Genomic DNA, 20,195 nt, shown 5'->3' with positions numbered 1-20,195 from the left:
CTATAGAGAACATTTGTCAAAATATACATCAAAGATGACCACAAATTCTTCAGCAGCTGAAAATCCCAACACCAAAACTCCAGAAATGCATAACTTTGATGCCCAGACATCTTCAAGCTGTTTTAAAAAGAAGTGGTGATGCATGTCCTTGTGCCAGCTATTTTGAGACCTGTAGCAGGCATTAAAATTTGAAATGAGCTCATTTTTTGCAATTTAAAAACCATCTCAACATTTCTGGAATTCAGGTTATAGATAAGATAAATATTGTCTGCTTATGCAGATTTTTGTTACTGCTTTCAGGAAGCAATCCTGGGACATTCTGCATGCACTGGATCTCACAAAAACATGGTACATAATACCAATAAGAGTTGGAAACAGATGTCACAAAATCACTCTTGTTAATAGGCATGGACCGTTACACATTAGCGGGTTTTCTGCAGATCTGGGCATGTCAACTAAAGACCGCTCCATGGATTTCGCACAAACCCTCATCAATATCCTTTATTATTGCGCAGTTCAATGTTAATGTCTTGTTGAAGCCCCTGTGTCAGCAGCTGCAGTCCCACCGCCCCCTGCTCCTTTCTCACCCTCCTCTCCTCTTGTGTGTTGTCCAGCTGCTGGTGATCCCTGACCTCCTGACCCTCACTCCTGACCTCAGTGAGTCTTTCCCACGCCACACCCTTTTGTGTGAAGTTTGCCATGGTAACACAGTGGTCAGTGGTAATATATGCGCCATCCTACTAAAGGAACATTTCATAAAGGAAGTGATTTGACTTAGAGTCACTAAGCCCAAAGAGTCAACAAACCAGAGGTGCTTAGGAATATAGTTAAAAAACCAACAACTCAAAACGAAGGAAGTACATTTTCGTATTACATCCTTCCAGTATTTGAAAAGGTGTTCTGTGGGGGTTCTAAGGCATTACTGTGTGGTCGTTTACCAGTTCAAAAGTGTCCATATCTCTGATATTTTGTACACTAGACATGGCTTGTGTCCTTTCTTCAATGTATGTCAAGGCATTTTTCTGCTCTTTCTATCATACGCCAGACTCAAATTTTATTCCTAAAAGCTCAAAGAACTAAATAAACTAAACTAAACTAAGCTTCAAAATGCATTGTGCACCAAAGGTTAATACTTGGTCTGTTTAAATACCTACTTGTGACAATGACATATAAGAGTGTTAAGAGATAGATAGATAGATAGATAGATAGATAGATAGATAGATAGATAGATAGATAGATAGATAGATAGATAGATAGATAGATAGATAGATAGATAGACTTTTAATGTATTTTGTTACAAAAAATAAGTAAAAAAATTCATGACGATCACTGTTTGATTTCCTCAAATGTCTGCTTGAGTTTCAGTTGATAGATTTTTTTTTTTTAAATCAGCAGTGTTCTATTTGTTAATCTGTAATAAGCCAGATCATAGATCAACTCCGATTTTATTGTAAAAGCAAATTTTACTAACAACTTTTGTATAAAGTCTTGGAAAAAGCATATCATCAAGCCATATTTTCTAAATCCAACTCAAAGGCTTTAGACACTCTCTCCAAACGATTGACTATCTCCAACGTAGCTACACAAACCAATGTAGTTATTCTTGCATCCATCCACCTGTCATCTCTACTTCTCCCTCTCTTTTTCTCCCTCTCTTTCGACCCCCAACCCCCCAATCCTGTGTCACTTTCTCCATGTATTGTAGTACAAGAGATGTTCTCTTTTCAGGCCTGGTCTCTTAGGCAACCCCACTGCTGCATGTAATGAGATGGATAGAAGGAAAGGGAGAGAAAGATGTGGACACACACAGATACCGACAGAGACAGAACAAGACGCTGACCAAGACGGTCACTGACCACAGAACTCCTGAATGGATTTATCAACAACATTTGAAGTTCATGAGTGATGAAATTGGGCAATGGAATGAAAGGTAAGGTGGAAAAGAATGATAGTATCATGGGATTTTCAGTAAATTAAACAGTATAGCATTTTGGATGTAGTTTATTTGAAATGTTGATACAGAGTCATGATGATAAATAGAAGTTTAGGGAGAAACTCTTCATTCTTTTTTTTTAAAGAATTAATTCACTCACATTTTATTAAATAATATAATGCACTTTATGACGTATATGTATGATTTACCCTATGTTTCAGAAGACTTTTGGGGTCATCCTGTAGCTGTTGGACTGTTTTGGATTTCTGTGGCCTTGTCCAGTTTTTTCTGTCCTCTACAACCCGGCAGTCAGAGACTGATTGTCCAAACGCAATTCTTGTGTCTTCCTGATTATTGTGCAGGAGTTGTGGATGGACATCACGCCTTTGGCTAGCTGCTCTCATCGGTCTGGAATATGCCTTCTAAGGGATGGACACCCAAACATGAAAACACTGTCATCATGTCATTTCAAACCTGTATGAGCTTCTCTCTTCTGTTGAGCACAAAATAATTATTTTGAAGATTTTGGGTAATCAAACAGTCGATGGCAGTAACTTTTTGGTTACCCACATTCTTCAAAGCAAATGAAAAAACTCATACAGGTCTGGAATGACATGAGGGTGAAAAGAAGATGACAGAGTTTAGTTTTTTGTTTTTTTTGATTAACTATCCCTTTAAAAAATGACTAAAGGAATCATATTTGGGAACAAATCCTAAAATATCCTTTGGGCATCAAATAAAATATTTATGGAAAAACAAATTTCATGAAAGTGTTTTTGACTTATAGAGTTCAGTTGCATATTGTGTACATTTTAACAGAACCAACCTGATTTGCTAATTGGCATTTCCGACCACATTCCTTAAAGATTTTAATTTACTTTATTTGTCTTTATTTTAACTAAAAACAGAATTAGCATGAAAGAACTGTTATTTAACAATGAGAAACGGTTAAGTTAATTATGTGGGGTGATTTCTCTAGAAAGGGGTAAGGACAGCTTGTGTAGAAGATTTAAAATAGAAGATCAAGAGAATAGTATTATTGAAGAAATGCAAATGACCAGGTCAAAGCACAACAGGCCCACTGACCAGGCTAATCTCTGTTAGACACACACACACACGCAAGGGGAGGGGGGGTTGAGATCAACATTTTGAAGTATAAAGACTGAAATACAATTTTCTTTCCAAACATAATACAGTTATAGTAAATAATAATACATCATTTTACAGCATACTTCATTATACTTCTTTATGTTTCCTATAAACTGAAATCTAGTTACAATAGCATTTTATTAAAAGCATATTTATTACAATTATTAAGAAAATGAAGAACAAACACTCATTTATGCTGAGTCATATTGAAAAATATTTATTTAATAACATTTCTTCACACTGTTTACAGACTTTATACAGTACTATGAATTAAAAATGCCTGCATTTAATAGCTATTTAATCAACATTTTTAGCATTGTACTGCATGGGCTCCAGATATTTGTACAAGACCTGATGATCATGTTATCCAGCATAATCTGTTCAAAGAATTTGTCAAATTATTTTGATGCTCAGGACAACATTTCTACGTTGAAATATTTCTTTGTTTTCATTACAAAAAAAAAAAAAAGTAAAATCCCAAACTTTTCTCTTGAAATAAACAGAATTTCATTTCTTGTAAATCACATGTTTATTTAAGGAAAATGATATCCAATGAAAGACCATAATACTGACTTTCAAAATGTACCACTAATCCAAACAGAATTGAGCCAAAACACATCAAATCATTGATTTTTGCCATATTTGTTTAAATTTCTTTTAAATCACGTGACTTTGGAGAAGGCATTTTAAGTGTGTATCCAATGAGAGAGCACAGCCCCTGGTTGTGCAATGACAGAACTCTGATAACCCCCATTAATCTCCATAATAACATTCACTCAGTTGCTCTTGTGCAATATTAGCAGAGTTGAGAGACCAAAAATCTTCTTTGAATCCTCTCCTGCTCACACAGGAATAACACACTCACCATGGAGGTCCACATGCGTCCTCTTCTCTATCTGCTGCTGTGTACATGTTCTGCCGTTCAGGGAGAGAATAAAAAGAGGCAAGTATTATATAAGAATTATAATAATAATTACTAGTATTAATGGTTACACTTGATTTTAAGGTGCCCTTGTAACAGTGTAATTATATATTTAGGTGCTGAATAACATTAATGAATTACCTGTACTTACTATATAGTTAAGGTTAGGATTAAGGTTTGATTTAGGGCTTCTTGCATGTATTAGCGCTAAATGTATTGTTATTATAAGAGTAAGAAAATATAACATGAAACTTAAAATAACACAGTGTAACTATAACTTGTAGTTACAAGAGAAGGCCTTCTAGGTATGACACCTATGCTGTGCAATAAAAATAATATAAAAAAAATAAAATTCATTTAAAAATAAACATACAGTGTTAACCAATACCAGTGTTTATGTTTTTTTTAGCTTACTGTTGTGCACAATGTATGCTTTCTAAAACCTGGCAGATAATTAATGCAATTTAATGGGAGTGGATTTTAATGTAATAAAAGTTGCAGTCATAATAATAAGTAATTTTTGTAGAGGAGTTATCACACTGTGTTACATCAAATTACATGTAATTACATACTATAGTATAACATTAAATTATGCATAATTACACGCCTAAATAATTTGCAGTTAATCCTGACTAAACTTAATAATTTCATTTGTATACAGAATATTATATATACTGTATATATTATAACTGTTCACTGCTCAGTGTTCTTTTAAATTCAGGTCCTATTACATAATATTAATCCAAACAACCTTTGAGTTTAATAATGTATTAGTAAGGCACATGTTAAAATTAACATAAACTGAGATTTAATAAATGCATTTGGAGTATTTGTGATTGTTAGTTAATGTTAATGTTACCTTATGTTAACAAAACGCATTTATAAAGCATTCCTGTGTAATTAAACTCTAACAACATCACCTGAAAACAAACCCAAATCTGCATTCAGGTATACCTTCCTTTCTACCCTGAAATGATAACTTCTTATGATTTACATATTTTCTCTTTTATTGTGTAGTTTTACTCTGAAAAAAAATAATACATGCGATTTGATCTATAATAAGAATTTTATGTGTGTGTGTGTGTGTGTGTCAGTTTCCTAATCACTGCTCCGAGTGTTTTTCATGTTGGTGTGAAAGAACCCATATGGATTCAGGTGGGGGAGGCATTGCTTGGCAAGCCCGTGTCCTGTCAGTTAGAAACAGAGATGCGTGTTCCCATGACCACAAAGGAGACCAAAACAATCACCCAAAAGGGACAGTTTGAAGCAGTGAATCTTGAGGTAAAATCAAATGAGTTTATACCAAGACCTTTAGCTTATTTTAGTAGGATGACATTAGCTATAAATACACAGAATAATTAGTTAGATTTATGTTCACCTAATTTCACCATTTGGAAATTAGTTATATATAGACAATATAGACTCTCTCTCTCTCTCTCTCTCTCTCTCTCTCTCTCTATAGCATTTGTACAATTTACTCTTCCTTTCATTTAAAATAGTTACATTTTATTTATTTTTATTTTATTTCTGTGTATTTCCTCTTCAAGATATTTGAAAGTAAAAGTTCAGACCTGAAATCGATCAACGGAGAGCCTCCCTATCTCAACCTGGCCTGTGAAGTTGATGGTCAGAAACGGCAGACCCGTGTCCTGGTCTCCAAACACAGTGGCTACATCTTTATTCAGACGAACCAACCTGTATACAACCCCACACAGAAAGGTACAATTAACATGACGTCTTCGAAATGTGCATGAAAAATAATGTCAATGACACTTAGCATCCACCGAATAATAGCTTAAGAATGAGACTTTTTCCAAGGCCGGTATAATTTTGATGAGTTGAAGTTAAATTAAAAATATGTAAGATTCCTGTTTGCGCAATTCCTGGAGCTGCCATAATAACTCGTAAGGAAGAGTTAGGTACAAGATAACACTTTCAGTTTGTGAAAATCCACTTGCAGTGACGTCAAACTAGCAGACGAATAAACAGGGCAATGCTTCAAACTTTTTGTCATGCTTTCTTAAAAAGGATACTTAAAAGTTACATATGTGAATTATAAATGTTCCCTTAGTATGGAGTTCTGAAAGTAAACTTTCATGCAGCCTGTAATGAAGTGAATGAAAACATCCTGCAATGTTTTAAATCTGTGCACTGTGTAGAAAGTTATTGTTTCTCAGAACAATGGCATTTTTTTTGTTTTTTGACCTTGCATGCATGTCAACCTGTGTTTGGGACACCCAAACCCAAAATTTTCGTAATCCATAATATGTCCACTTTAACATAAACATTTAAAAAATGACTGATCTTTAAGTAAAATCATTTAGCTGATGACAATTTCTAAACAATCAATGCACAATTCTTATCTGTTATCATTTTCTAGTTTAAATGTGGTGTGAACAATGAAAACTTTTCTTTTTAGCACCTCTCATAAAATGAGTTCAGCATGTCAAAGGTCGATTGTTTGCATTTTACTGTGGTGTATTTAACCTATAGTTATGTGTGTTTCCCAGTTTCGTTCAGGATTTTCACTTTCGACCACTCCATGCGACCAAAATCGGAAATAGTGTTTGTCCATATATACGTACGTAAAAAAGAATGGTTACAATGATATTATAATTATCCTATAATCCTTAATACAATCAAATTGTATATTTAAGGACTAAATAATGTTCATTTACAACACTTTTGTTTAGGTATAGTTTCATGTTGCAATGATCAAATTCAAATTTTAATTATGCATCATGTACTGTTATTACTTTATAAGTATATGTGTAACAAGAACACTGTGAAATGAAGTGTTTTCAGCTTACTGAGCAAATTAAAAAGCATGAGCCCTCTGTCTAACCTGTCTGGCCTTTATCTGTACCACAGAATGCTGAAGGGAACAAGATTAAGAAATCATCATACAAAGTTTTAGGCGCCGTTCTGTCAAAGGACTACCACATCCCTGATATCGCAAAGTAAGTCCATCTCAATCTGAATACAAAGTCAACATCAAAACCCTATTGCATAGACAACTGATGGTTATGAAAATAAATATTAGCATGCTCTTCGCTCTATGATGACACCATTATGAATCTGCTGTATTTATTTCAGTCCATATTAGACTTTTAAATTAATCTCTCTAGACCTGGTGTATGGAAGATTATAGCACACTACAAAGGTGATGAGAAAAATGCTGCGGTGCGTGAATTCAAGGTCCAGAAATTTGGTAGGTCAAATGAAACAATTAGAACGTATTATACCTAATATGTCTATAAAATCTCTTTATTTATAGATATTGTACTGCATCTAACTCAAATACAATTCTTTTTTGTCAGTTCTTCCCAGCTTTGAGGTTTCTATTCATTCAGAGAAAACATTTCTGCTTGTGAATGACGAGACATATATATTCACCATTAAAGCCTCGTAAGTTCACATTCAGATCAAATAATGGCCTTAAAAGGGATAATTCGAACTGTGTCATTATATACCCTTACTTATCTTATATACCGTTCCAATCTTGTATTACAACACCAATTACAGAGAAGTTTGTACAAATGCAATACAATAACCTGTGATTTGTTCATTCCCTTTAACTTGTATTCAATTGGCAAAAATACAAAGAGAAAATGTCCAAAATGTTCACTGACCAACAAGAAAGTTCAAGAAAGTTGGGAAAGAGGCATGTTTAACACTGTCACATCAACTTTCCTTGTGATTTTATTGAGGATACTAGTTTTGCAAGCACATTTTTTGACCAGGCTTGAAACTTCCCATGAAAGACATCCTCCTGATGGCAATATACATCTCTATAAAATCCTAATATATGCCTTCATGTCAGTAGTACCTCCTCACATGTGCCAGTCACCTCCAAACCGTAGAATCAATTTATGCAGGCTTTACAACAACGGAATTGCTGATCTCTAGTGATGTCTAATGTTTGTTATAGATCATTTGTTGCTAAAGAATGAGAGGTCTGGCAAGCAGCATGATTTTTGTCAAAGAGTCTGCGGCTCATGAGCCATAGTTCCCCGACCGCTGTCCTAAAGTAACAGATATTCAAGTTGCATTTCTAGATGCAGCAGCAGACTGTGGTAAATGACAGTGTTGGTTTTCTGAGGTACTCTTGAGCCCGTGTAGCTATATTTAACACAGCAGCATGACGGTTGAGAGCTCAAAGGTCAAGCGCATTCAGTTGAGATTTCCTACCTTGCCCAATATGATTTCTCTGGATTCCCTGAATCACAATATTATGTATTATACATGGTGAAAGACTTACATTCTTTGCCATTTTGCATTGTGAAATGTGATTTGATTTGTTTGACATAATACTCTGACCTATTACCAATTCACCTGCTTACTGTGAACTCATTCTGCTTATTTGGACTCTTATGTAACTTTTTTTGACGCCAAAAAACAAATTACTCATATTTACGAAATACATATACATTGATCTGTTAAACTCAGGGAATCATTAATTTGTTCTTCTGCCAATTAAATAAGGGTTAAAGAAAATGAACAAATTGATTCTATTGCCTTTTACAAAACGTCCCAGCTTCTGTGGAATTGGGGTTATATATTTTAAACCTGTATGTATGAAATTACAAAATTTGAGACAATAGGTTACACATGTTTTTTGTTTGCGCATTGGTTTTTTTTAATCATTTGAAAGGTACGCATATGGCAAAACCATTCATGGTGGTTTCCACTGTCGGTTTGGGATAAAAAAGGATGAGTCAGAGAATAATCCTGGAGAAATTGAATTCATCAAGGGACTGGAGCAAACTGGATCTGTGAGTAGAAACCATCACTTCTTGTGTCTCCAAGACAAATAAGTCCATTACCAGATTACACTGATCACTCTTTAATATTGTGTCTTCCCTTTTTCAGGTGAAAGCAGGCAAAGCCGAGATTACAGTTAAAATTTCAGATCTCAGTCAAAAACTGAATTCATCATTAGAAGAATTAGCAGCAACTCAGGCCCAATTCTACATTGCTGTCTCGGTCACGGATATTTTAAGTAATAATTTAAGATTCATTAATGCTACCATTAGTTAGTTAAAATGTAAAACATTCTTAGCTGACAGGATTGCTCTTAAAATAAAATGCACGTCTTTCAAGGTGGTGAGGTACAGGAATCAGAAGCTTTCCTTCCCATTGTTTTGAGCCAGTACAATGTGGATCTGTCGCGGACAAGATCGTTCTACACGCCTAAATTCCCCTTTGAAGTTGTGGTAAAGAAAACATCATTTGATAAAGTCAAATCTCTTTTCTTAGTTCAATGCATCATTACGATACCGTCATGAATCATGCTCGCAGTAATTCATAATGGTAGTTAACATATTTTTGATCATTTTGTGCTATGATAATATCAGTGTCTGTTTTTGGCTAGGTCACAGTCCGTTACCCAAATGGTTCCCCAGCTAACGGTGTTCAAGTGAACCTACATGTCCCAAGCACAACAGAAAAGCATAAAGATGTTAAAACTAATAAAGATGGAGTCGCATTTCAGATTTTTAACTTGGAAGGAACACCATCTTCAGTTTCAGTGCAGGTTAGTACATAAAGCATTTTCAATACCTACAAAGCCTGTTTTAGACTACTGGTTTGTGTGGGCAGAGTCAAACAAGCCTACTTAAAAAGTGTCTTGTGCGAGCTGTATAATTTTACGTATTAATTTCTACAGGCAACAGTGGATGATATCAAGTCAACAAAAGTAGTGCACCCAATGAAATCCTCAACAAACAGTTTCCTGCATATCACTGTGACTAATAAAGTCCTGTCACTAGAAGAGTCTCTAGATGTTACATTTTATATCGAAGGCAAACCAGAAGATGGGAAAATATATTATATGGTAAGTAATGTATTGCAATACATTATTATTTATTTTATTTAAACTCTGAAGACAATACTGTCGGACACACTTGCTTCTCTAACATGTTTATCGTGATTTAACAATGATTAGGAGGTATTTTTGCTACATTTTTGAACTAATGTTTTATAAACATGCGTATGTTTCTTCAGATTCTCAGCAGAGGCATGCTGAGATCAGCGAGCTCTGTTGCATCAGGTTCTGAAGTAAAAATACCCATCCGTATCCGTCCAGAGATGATCCGTCCTTCAGAGTGATCGCCTATTACTATGACACAGACGGTGACGCGTCGTTGCAAACTCAGAATGGATAGATGTAGAAGACATGTGTGAGGGAAAGGTATACAAACCATTTCACATTTTTAACCGTTTTTGTAAGCTCATAATAAAGGTATACAGCACGAATAAAAATAAAAATTGCCAAATGGTTACAGTACTGCTGTCCCATCTCCTATTTAGCTTGAGATAAAACTGCACGAAGACCATAGATACCATCCAGATGATACCGTCGAGCTCGACATTGACGTAGGAGAGCAAAAGAATGCAAAAGTGGCCTTACTAGTTGTGGACAAAGCCATTTACGCCTGGGTGCTCAAAACAAACTCACTCCAAAACAGGTGAGTTTTTCAGTCAAAAACTTAAACCAATTAGACATTGAATATTTTTATATGGTCTTAAATTCCTTTACTGTATCCTGTTTTCCTGTGTGAAGGTGTTCTCCTCCATGCAGTCTTATGATCTGGGGTGTTCGTATGGCGGTGGAGAGAACACAGCTGCTGTTTTTAATGATGCTGGCCTGGCCTTCATCTCCCACTCAACCTCGTTCCGTTCAATGATGAGAAAAGGTATCAAATAATGCTCGAGAAAGAATCAAACTGGTTTTATCGGGTTGTTACAAGAGATGTCACAATATGCATATAATATTTATACATTTATTATGCGCCTAGGTTTCAGCTGCGAGTCTGGTTTTAGACGCAACAAACGTTCTATAGATCTTCAAGCAGAAATGGCTAGAAAAGGTATATTATTGTCTGTGTGAATGATTAATATTTTTTGCATGAACGCAAAGCTTATGTTTTCATAATCCAAAGATGCGCTCGGCATTTATATATTTCAATATGGAGGCATGATCAGAATGAGAAATTGCTCTAGCTTTGATCCGGCGTCCAATTACTGTCAGTTTCTCTCGCTCATCACTTTTGTTGTGTAGAAGCTGCATTTAAGAAAGCAGAACTGCAGAAATGCTGTCGCCATGGCTTCACCCTGATTCCTATGAAGTTTAGTTGCAAGGATCGAGCGAAAAGAGTTAGCAAAACAGAAAGCAAAGAATGCGTGGAAGTCTTCCAAGAGTGCTGTGAATTTGCAACCAAGCTAAGAGATAAAAAGAGAAAAGAGGACCAAAGAACAGCAGTGAGTAGAAGTGAGTATCAACATCTTAATAAAAAGCTATCATGCACAAGTCAGTAATCAGTGAAGTAGTCACATTTTTCTGTAACAAATGATGCACCATTATTTTATTCCCACAGCTGTTAATTCAAATGAGGTTGAGGATTTCTTAGACGTAGGGACAGATTCAGTTCGCCGATATTTCCCTCCAAGCTTTGAGTTTAAGCAGATTGACGTGAAAGAAAAAGTTAGGTGAGTAGGTTGTCTGCCTGTAATTTTAAAGCAGTCGTACTCAGTTGTTTATGTGCATGAGATATTAAAAGTCTGAATAATTTTGTCAATTCAGTTCAAATGAAATTGAAAATGTAAAAGTTCCCTTTGGATTTCCTTTAAAACAATTTTAAGATTTACAAATGTCTTGAATAACGGTTTAATTGTCTTTCTTCCAGGCACAAAATCCATTTACCACACTCTATCACCACATGGGAGATCCAGTCTCTAAGTTTTTCTTCATCCCATGGTAATTTTCCCTCTCACTGCTGTCAAATTTCATTTTAATCCAACAAAGTACTAAACATTTAACTTTTATTGTTTGCAGGTTTTTGTGTGGCGGAGCCAATTGACCTTACTGTATTTAAATCAGTGTTTATTTCCTTGAGGCTGCCCTATTCGGTTAAACGCTTTGAGCAACTGTCTATAGTTGCAGTGATATTTAATTATGGCAAGATGGAAAGGGAGGTTTGTTTGAGTTAATTTTTTCCCCCAGAAATATGACTTTAGCAATAATAATTATGCATTCACAGTAAATAAAATAAAATAAAAAATCAATTATATTTACAATAAATACATTTGATCTTTAAAATATTGTTACCTCAAGTAATATATTTGTGCCAGTCTATTAAAAATAATTTTACTATTGATTCAGTCATATCATATCCTAATGTTTATTAAATTACCAGTTCATCATTACATTATTTGTTATATTATATACTGTAATGCAGTAGATTACTATATCTTCTTCATCACTTTCCTGGTCAGCTCGTTGTGCGAATGGGACAAGTGGAAGGTCTTTGTTCACCGGGATCAGCATCTTCCTCTTCTGCTGTCCGGATCAGTCTAAAGTCACAGTCATCTCAAACTGTGACTTTCCCTGCTGTTCCCATGAAAATAGGTGAAATCCCTATAACTATAGAACTTCATGAAGTCGAAGAAAACGAAGAAATAAGAGTGGATACCATTGAAAAGATGCTACTGGTCAAGGTAAGGGGAATCTGACATTTATCTCATGTGATATATTTATATGAATCTCTGGCAATTCTAATATCTATCTTGTCTTTCTGTCTCTCAGAGTGAAGGGGTGGAAATGAGAGAAGAGCAGACTTATTCTATAAATCTGGATGGTGAGATTGTTTGCTGTCATTTAATTGCATGTTTAATTTAGTTCATATTCATATCTGACAAAGACTATGACCTCACCATAAAAACCTGAACTCATCAGGTAGAAGTGACCGACGCTTGTTTATTGATGGATTGTTCCCAAACAACACTGTTCCTGAAACAGATGTCAACCTTTTTGTCAAACTAGAAGGTCCAAAGCTTTCAAATTCTCCACTACTGATAATTCTTATTCAACTTAATTTATTGTTCATGATCAAGCCTGATGATATTTATTGTTCTTTTTCTTTATATGTTCTTTTTTATTCTGAACGCAGAAGAAGTATTTGCCAAGTCCACTGCCGTTCCGTTACTCTCATCATCCAAAGTGGAAAATCTGATCCGGGCCCCTAAAGGATGTGGAGAGCAGACTATGATCTTTATGTCTCCTACTGCCTTGTCCATCCGCTACCTGGACAAAAGTCAGCGCTGGCTGGAACTGGAAGCAGGATCCAGAGACAAAGCGCTGAATTTCATTGAGCAAGGTTTAGTGCATCTGCATGCCACATAAGAAATTTGTAAAAATGTAAAATATTTGCAATGAATAGACCTTATTCAGAGTAGATGTTATTTTAATTCAAATCAAAGCGATGCTGTGAGGGTGTTTTTCAGATTCTATGCTATTCAGAGAGGCTTTTTGTTTTTGTTTTTTATGTGAATTTGTTTTAGAAAGACATTTTTATTGGTGAAAAAAAAAACAAGGTAAAAGCATGAAAAACACACTTTCAAATTAAATTTTTTACAGAAGTAGGAAAGCCATGGGTTTAGAATGAAGTAAAAGTGAGAAAATCATAATAAAATGTATAGTTTTGGGTGAATTTATTACTAGGAATTAATATTTCGTCTTTCCTGACCTATGATTTTAAACAAATTGATTTTGTAATGCAATACCCTGCTTTGACGCATACTTTATTCTGTACAGCATATGAACGGATTTTAACATTCAAAAAGCCTGATGGATCCTATGGAGCTTGGCTAAACCATCCCACAAGCACCTGGTAAAAATGCCAACAATATTCAGAGTCATACAAATGTGGCTTGTTTTGTGCTGCACAAACAATAAAATGTTTAGATTTAGGATCCCAAACATATTGAAGTATTACAAGGCTTTCCACTTCTCTTAGGTTAACTGCGCTGGTGGTGAAGGTGTTGTCTCTCGTGGCTGAACGACAGATAGAAACTCTTGAACAGCAAGGAACAACAGAGAAGATTATTTCACAGGAGGACATCCGCCACGCCGTGACATATCTGATAAAAACACAGAGCTCCAGTGGGTCCTTCACCGATGCTAATCCAGTCTATCACAGAGAAATGCAGGTTTAAGCGTTTTCCATCATTTGTCAGTACAAAGAAGAGTTTTGCAGAAAGTTTCACCTTGTTAAACACTTAATAGAACAATAAAACACTGAAATATTACTAACAAAAACTGCATTCCTAAAAAAAATTTACTGACGTTCAGTGTTTCTCTTTTAGGGAGGTATTGGAGGAGTTGAGCAAGATGCCTCTTTAACAGCATTTATCACGATAGCTCTTTATCGTTCCCTACCTTACTTGGATAAAGAAGAAATTGAAGTGGTAAGAACCAATCATTGCATCAGTTACACTGACATCAAAAACTATTTGGACACTTTCACTAGGGGGAACACTGTTAAGTTGGACGCAAGGGAACGCAGACAGAAATGGGTGATGTAAATGTAGGAGTATTTCATAAATGAAACAAACAGAAAAGAAAGTACCAGGAAACACAATTATCTAAAGCACAAACGACAAAGTAATAAAGTAAACATGATGGGCTCTGTCAGAGTTGCGATACTCACATAGACTTCCATAGGAACTGAGGAACGCTGAAGTAAAGCGTGTCATGGAGCGGAAAACAGTTCCAGTAGTCCTAACTGTGTAGATGTAATGAGCTACACCGCCATTCTGCTTCATACCCAGAAAATCACCCCAACAGTAATATATAATAAATATATGATTATTCTGAGAAAAGCTTTAGCATAATTTGTTTTAGGAGATGCCACTTGGATTGCTATTTGGCTAGTTTGAGTGCCCAAAGTGTCCACTTTGCGGGACCACTGTATATCTATAATATGTACAGAAAGCCTGCTGAAAGAACGTTTTAACCCCCATAACACATTCAGATCTTTTGACCGGGAAGAAATTAATAAAAAATGTTACACTGAACCCATATGTGGAACACCATTAGGTGCCAAAAATACTTTTTGTAAAACTTTCTAACACTTTTATTAATGCTGCTCACTAGAAAAAAAGTATCTCTCTGGCCACCGGCTTCCTTCTTAACCGGGTCGATGATCTTAAAAGACCTTACGCGTTAGCCATTACAGCGTACTGTTTGTCCATCTGCCTCACTGACCGAACTCAGTCACTGTCCGCCTGGAAGAAACTCAGAAGTCTTGCAAAACCAGGTATCTTACGGCAAATCGACAATTTTATTTTAAGTGTTGAAACTTTAAATATATGTGTCTTTCATTATTAATGTTGGTTTCTTCTGTAAATTCTTTACTCTCTCCTGCTCAATTTAACTCATTAGCGGAAGAGTGTCTTGTCTGGAAAGATGATGACAATGTGCGACTGCTAAATGAGGCAAAAACGTCCCGTGTGCCCCCCGGAGTGGCGTTAACAGTAGAGACCACTGCATACGCTCTACTGACTGCACTCGCACAGAATGACTTATTCACAGCAAATGGCGCCGCATGCTTCTTGTCTTCACAAGAGAACTATGAAGGAGGTTTTAAATCAACACAGGTGGGTCTAATGAGACTAAATAGTACCTACCGTATGTATTTTACCCTAATTCCAAACTAATTCCAACACTATACCATTCAAACACACTTTAGGACACTATTGTGGCTTTGGAAGCTCTATCGGAATACGCACTAAGTATACCTGAAGCCCCCTTCACTAAAATCAATGCACAGTTCACCGTTCAAGGGAGGTCTGAGATGGAAAAGCTGACTTTGGACAAAAACGAAAAAGTGGAAATAGAATTAAAGGTAAACAGAATGTCACAAATTCATGAATGACTGCAATTATAGACATTTCATAACACGTATATATTTATAGTGTGGAATCATGTGTGGAAATCTTTTTTTTTTATTAAAGTAAATGTATGTTTAAAAAGATTGGTAATTTGTAATTTGGCCTGTTGTTCTCTAGGTGGCACTCTAAGTTTACAGTTCTTATCAAGGGTGTTTCATTATATCTTAGCTTTTCGCATATTTCTTCTAAACTGTGTATTTTATTGTCTTTTCAGAGACTAGTGGGAATGGGAATAGATGTAACCGTTTTCGGTAAAGGAAAAATTAAAATGAAAGTAAGAATATTTCCACAGCATGTATACAAATAGTTAAAGATTCCAAAACAATATTATTATTCTGTTATAAAAAATTGTATTACTGTAGGTGGCAAAGGCTTATTATGCTCACAAGGAAGACTCCAACTGCGCTGACTTGTCAATAAAGGTGACTGTGGAGGAAAAGTGGAATACACAAGTGAGTTATGAACTTTATCCATATAATTCATACCTTACTTCTGTAAATATGCAGAATTGTGTAATTATTCTCAAAAATATATATTTAAGGTGATGTACAACAAACTTACAATTACTACGAGGACTATGAACAAGATGAAGAGAGGAAGGAGGAGGAAGATCTCCTCGGTCAGCCATCGAATGGTTTGATGCTCGCAGCCGACAAAAAAGAGACACTACACAAAACACACAAGACGAAGTAGTCTATACAGTGTGTGTCAGGTGAGAGAATATGTAAATCTTAATCATAATCTGCTGCTCGGGAGGTTATCAGGATCACCTGTGTTTTCTCAGTCACACACAGGGAAGAAACCTCTCTGGAATGGCCATTGCTGACATCACTCTACTTAGCGGCTTTGACGCAATCAGTACAGATCTAGAAAAGGTCTGCCATAAACCTATCCGATGACATTTTTAATAAATAAGGAATTACAGTATTTATTATTAGTGTATGTTATTATAAAATGTGTAATTTTAGTGTTAAAAGAGTAGTTCACTCAAACATGAAAACTATGGCTTGAATTACTTAACACAAATTAAGATATTTTTGATGAAATCCAAGAATTTTCTGGCCATGCCTAGACAGCAACTGTAATTTTACAAAGCTACAAGAATACTTTTTGTTCCCAAATAACGAAAAATAACAACTTCATTCAACAATTTTTCAACCTCTGCTGTCACAATGTCCAAAACTATAATAATTTCTGACCCGAAGATGATCAAATGTCTTATGGGTTTGGAACGACATGAGAGTAAGTAACTAATGACAGAATTTTCATTTTGGGCTGAACTCTCCATTTAAAAGTTTCTGTCTGTATCTCACGATGGGTCTTTTTTATCATTTTGCTTGACTCCTTTGCTGATGTTCTTTCTCTAACGTTCTCTCTAAGCTAAAAGATCTGGTGGACATGTATATTTCTCACTATGAGGTCACACGAGGAAGAGTGCTGTTGTACTTTAATGAGGTGAAATGAACACAAAAACACAGTCATGATTAATCATAACTCTTTTACTTTAAAAAAACAGTAGTTCAAGTCGTATCTCTGTCACCCCTCAGATAGATGAAGGTGAGGCCTGTATAGCTTTTGGAGCCAAGCAAAGTGTGGCTATTGGTTTGGTTCAACCAGCTCCTGCGACCTTTTATGACTACTATGAGCCAGGCAAGCTATTCCTTTTTTTTTTTTTTTTTTTTTTTTTTTTTATGAAAATGTAGGACCGTAACAACTGAACTTGTTAATGGCATGCCACGTTTGATAGATCTTGAAGATAGCTTATATTTACTTTTTAATTGATAGTTATTTTAAACATTGTTAAAAAATTTAAATGTCGTTTAAAAAAAAAATACATAAATTGTTAAACGCAAAAGCCATTTTTAAATTGTTTTATTTATAATCGTTACCCAATAGCCATTATTTTCCTACCTGTTCGCATGGCATAAACGTATCTGGGTGCACATTTTAATGAGACACGAAATACGTATCAACAAGTACATATCACTGCAGTTTCCAAAAGAAATAAACACTAGAGGCAGTAAAACTTTTATTCCACGTATCGAACCTGTGTTTTAGCCACTCAGCGGACATTTCTCTTTGAAAATGTGGAGAAACGTGCAGCAGGGCACCTAAAAGCATCGTTGCACATAGAGTCCAATAAAAAATAGAGTGCTCAGAGGTACATATTTTTATGAGACCAGGTTGTCATTTTCACAGACAGGAGATGTTCAGTGCTGTACAGCGCCCCCAAGAGGAGCAAGGCAGTTTCTCTCCTGTGCTCAGATGATGTGTGTCAATGTGCAGAAAGTAGGTTCTTAGTAAAACATGTATCATTCGAACAAACAAACCCATATCTACACTAAGCCAAGATGTTTAATTGTAATTAATTGTAATTGTTTAATTAATAATAATGTCTGTTTCATCAGGAGGTTGTTTCACAGAAAAGAAAACAATTGACATGGGAATCACCAAAAGAAGAGATTCGATTATGCTTGTTTCCACACCAGCATTGACTATGGTTTGTGATTCCATATTTATACAAATGCTAACAAAATATGAAATATAAAAAAAATTCTTACCCTTTGTTTTTCTGACAGCATTTGAAATCATTGTGGATTCAGTTACTGAAGAGAGCAGCTTTATGTTGTATTCAGCAACTGTGACTGTGGTCCTCCGACATTGTAAGATGTATTTACTGTTATTTGTAATGTCACACGCATTGTAGTAATTACAATCAGTGCAGATGACAATCTGAGCAAAATCAGTTTTAGATAAGGAGGACAAAGTGCTGAGCTTATTAATCTAGTTTAACCTCCGACCCTCAGCGGGAGACGAGGCGTGAACGCAGACAGCACGCGGGTGTTTGCCAAGAGAAAGCACTGCAAGGGTGAGCTGAAAGAGGGCAAGACGTACCTCATCATGGGCAACGATGGCCCCACCAAAGACTTAAATGGAAAGTAAGTACATTCACATGTATTCATTTATTGAAATGGGATGTTTGAAAGAAACTATTTTTTTAATATAGAAAAAATTCATAGAAAAAATTTAAAATCTCCTCGCTTATGCATAGCCTTTACGTTATTTGGGATTTGTGGGCTCTGTTTTCTGTGTAAAAGTGATTCACAATTTTTCAGGCACATTAACTGCAGAATTAACACTTGTTTCTGATTCATTTGCACAATTCATATATATATATATATATATATATATATATATATATATATATATATATATATATATATATATATGATATTCTGCATTCATCTGATCAAAAATATTGCAGTAAGGACATTTTAAATGCAAAAAAAGGTAAATATAAGATTAATATTGTTCACAGGCTGATTTTGAGGTGCGGGCCAAAAAAATTAAAAATCAGCCTTTAAAAAAAATGAGTTACTTAAGCCTTTGTCTAGCAATCACAATGTTCCAAGCAGTAATTGAACATTTGTATGTTCTAAGAGAATGGCTGTATTGTGCTTATATTGTAATTCATATTAAGAAAGGAAGTGGAGGAAATGATGCAATGCAGTTAGGTGATTTTGCTTTGGAACCTTTAGCTTGAGTTTTCCTTTAAAAGTTACTTCTGTCAGTTTCAAACAGCAGTATTTTCTTCTGATTCCAACATCATATATCATCTTGAAGGTCATTCAATGGAGAGTGGATTTTTATTAAAACATTTTTTTACATTTTTGGAATTAAATTTGCTGTTATTTTGGTTGTTGAAATGTATCACCATTTGCACAAATATAATGATAAGCACAATGTTTTCAACATTGATATATTTTCAAGAAATGCAAAAAATGCACAAGTCTGCATATTTGAATGATTTCCAAAAGTCACTGTGTGACTGTAGACTAGAGTAATGACTGCTGAAAATTCATAATTCCCATCACATAAATAAATTACATTTTAAATGATATCCAAATAGTACAATGATAATATCTGTGAATAGATGACTCGAAGCTAACGGACATGAACTCTTTCTCTCTCAGCATGCAGTACCTACTGGATTCAAAAACATGGATTGAGGAGAAGCTGCCGCCCTCAACATGCAGGCGTCAGTCAATATGCGTTTCTGCAAGGAATTGAGAGATTTTGTGAAAGAGTACCAAGTTAATGGATGCAACATGTAGTCTCAACTGCAAATTTTGGACATTTAATTACTGAACATCTCACTGCAGAAGAAAAAAAATCCACGTTTATTCTGTATTGTAAACTCGCTCTTCTTTTTATGCTACCATTTATGGGAACCTTTAGTCCGTTTCAAAATACATGTGCTTATAAAACAGTTTAGTGTCAGTATCTATATAACAATCACAACAACAACCATAATTTTCAAATTATTTATTTATTAGAGGCACTCTATGTGTTTAAGAGACAGCTCAGGTGACCACACACGCACAGATAAATCAACACACATCAATGTAGGTTCACAAAAATGCACTTTTGAGGCCTATTTCACATCCTCTTGCTGAG

General features: G+C 35.3%; 1 protein-coding gene across 1 annotated transcript; it reads left to right on the top strand.

The window, feature by feature from the left end:
• The first annotated feature begins 3,870 nt into the window (after positions 1 to 3,870).
• LOC122360214 (complement C4-B-like) lies at positions 3,871 to 20,007 on the top strand. Its single transcript, XM_043260630.1, is given in 47 exon segments — positions 3,871 to 4,025; positions 5,099 to 5,285; positions 5,552 to 5,723; positions 6,515 to 6,585; positions 6,876 to 6,964; positions 7,133 to 7,215; positions 7,325 to 7,412; positions 8,659 to 8,779; positions 8,877 to 9,006; positions 9,108 to 9,220; positions 9,379 to 9,540; positions 9,673 to 9,840; positions 10,011 to 10,095; positions 10,098 to 10,144; positions 10,147 to 10,197; positions 10,317 to 10,437; positions 10,440 to 10,474; positions 10,570 to 10,702; positions 10,805 to 10,876; positions 11,068 to 11,277; positions 11,384 to 11,495; positions 11,693 to 11,763; positions 11,842 to 11,981; positions 12,282 to 12,503; positions 12,592 to 12,643; positions 12,742 to 12,831; positions 12,956 to 13,162; positions 13,600 to 13,675; positions 13,802 to 13,994; positions 14,151 to 14,252; positions 14,941 to 15,103; positions 15,229 to 15,443; positions 15,536 to 15,691; positions 15,952 to 16,011; positions 16,100 to 16,166; positions 16,169 to 16,189; positions 16,279 to 16,347; positions 16,350 to 16,449; positions 16,522 to 16,612; positions 17,118 to 17,192; positions 17,285 to 17,387; positions 17,937 to 18,026; positions 18,146 to 18,190; positions 18,193 to 18,237; positions 18,317 to 18,400; positions 18,545 to 18,676; positions 19,712 to 20,007. Coding segments are annotated over 46 exon segments (4,881 nt in total). The 5' UTR covers positions 3,871 to 3,948; the 3' UTR covers positions 18,562 to 18,676; positions 19,712 to 20,007.
• The last annotated feature ends 188 nt before the right edge of the window (positions 20,008 to 20,195 follow it).

The sequence above is a fragment of the Puntigrus tetrazona genome, chromosome 16 (assembly GCF_018831695.1).
Source record: "Puntigrus tetrazona isolate hp1 chromosome 16, ASM1883169v1, whole genome shotgun sequence".
Lineage (NCBI taxonomy): Eukaryota > Metazoa > Chordata > Actinopteri > Cypriniformes > Cyprinidae > Puntigrus > Puntigrus tetrazona.
The sequence above is the reverse complement of the archived record's forward strand: the minus strand, read 5'-3'. Positions and strand labels throughout refer to the sequence as shown.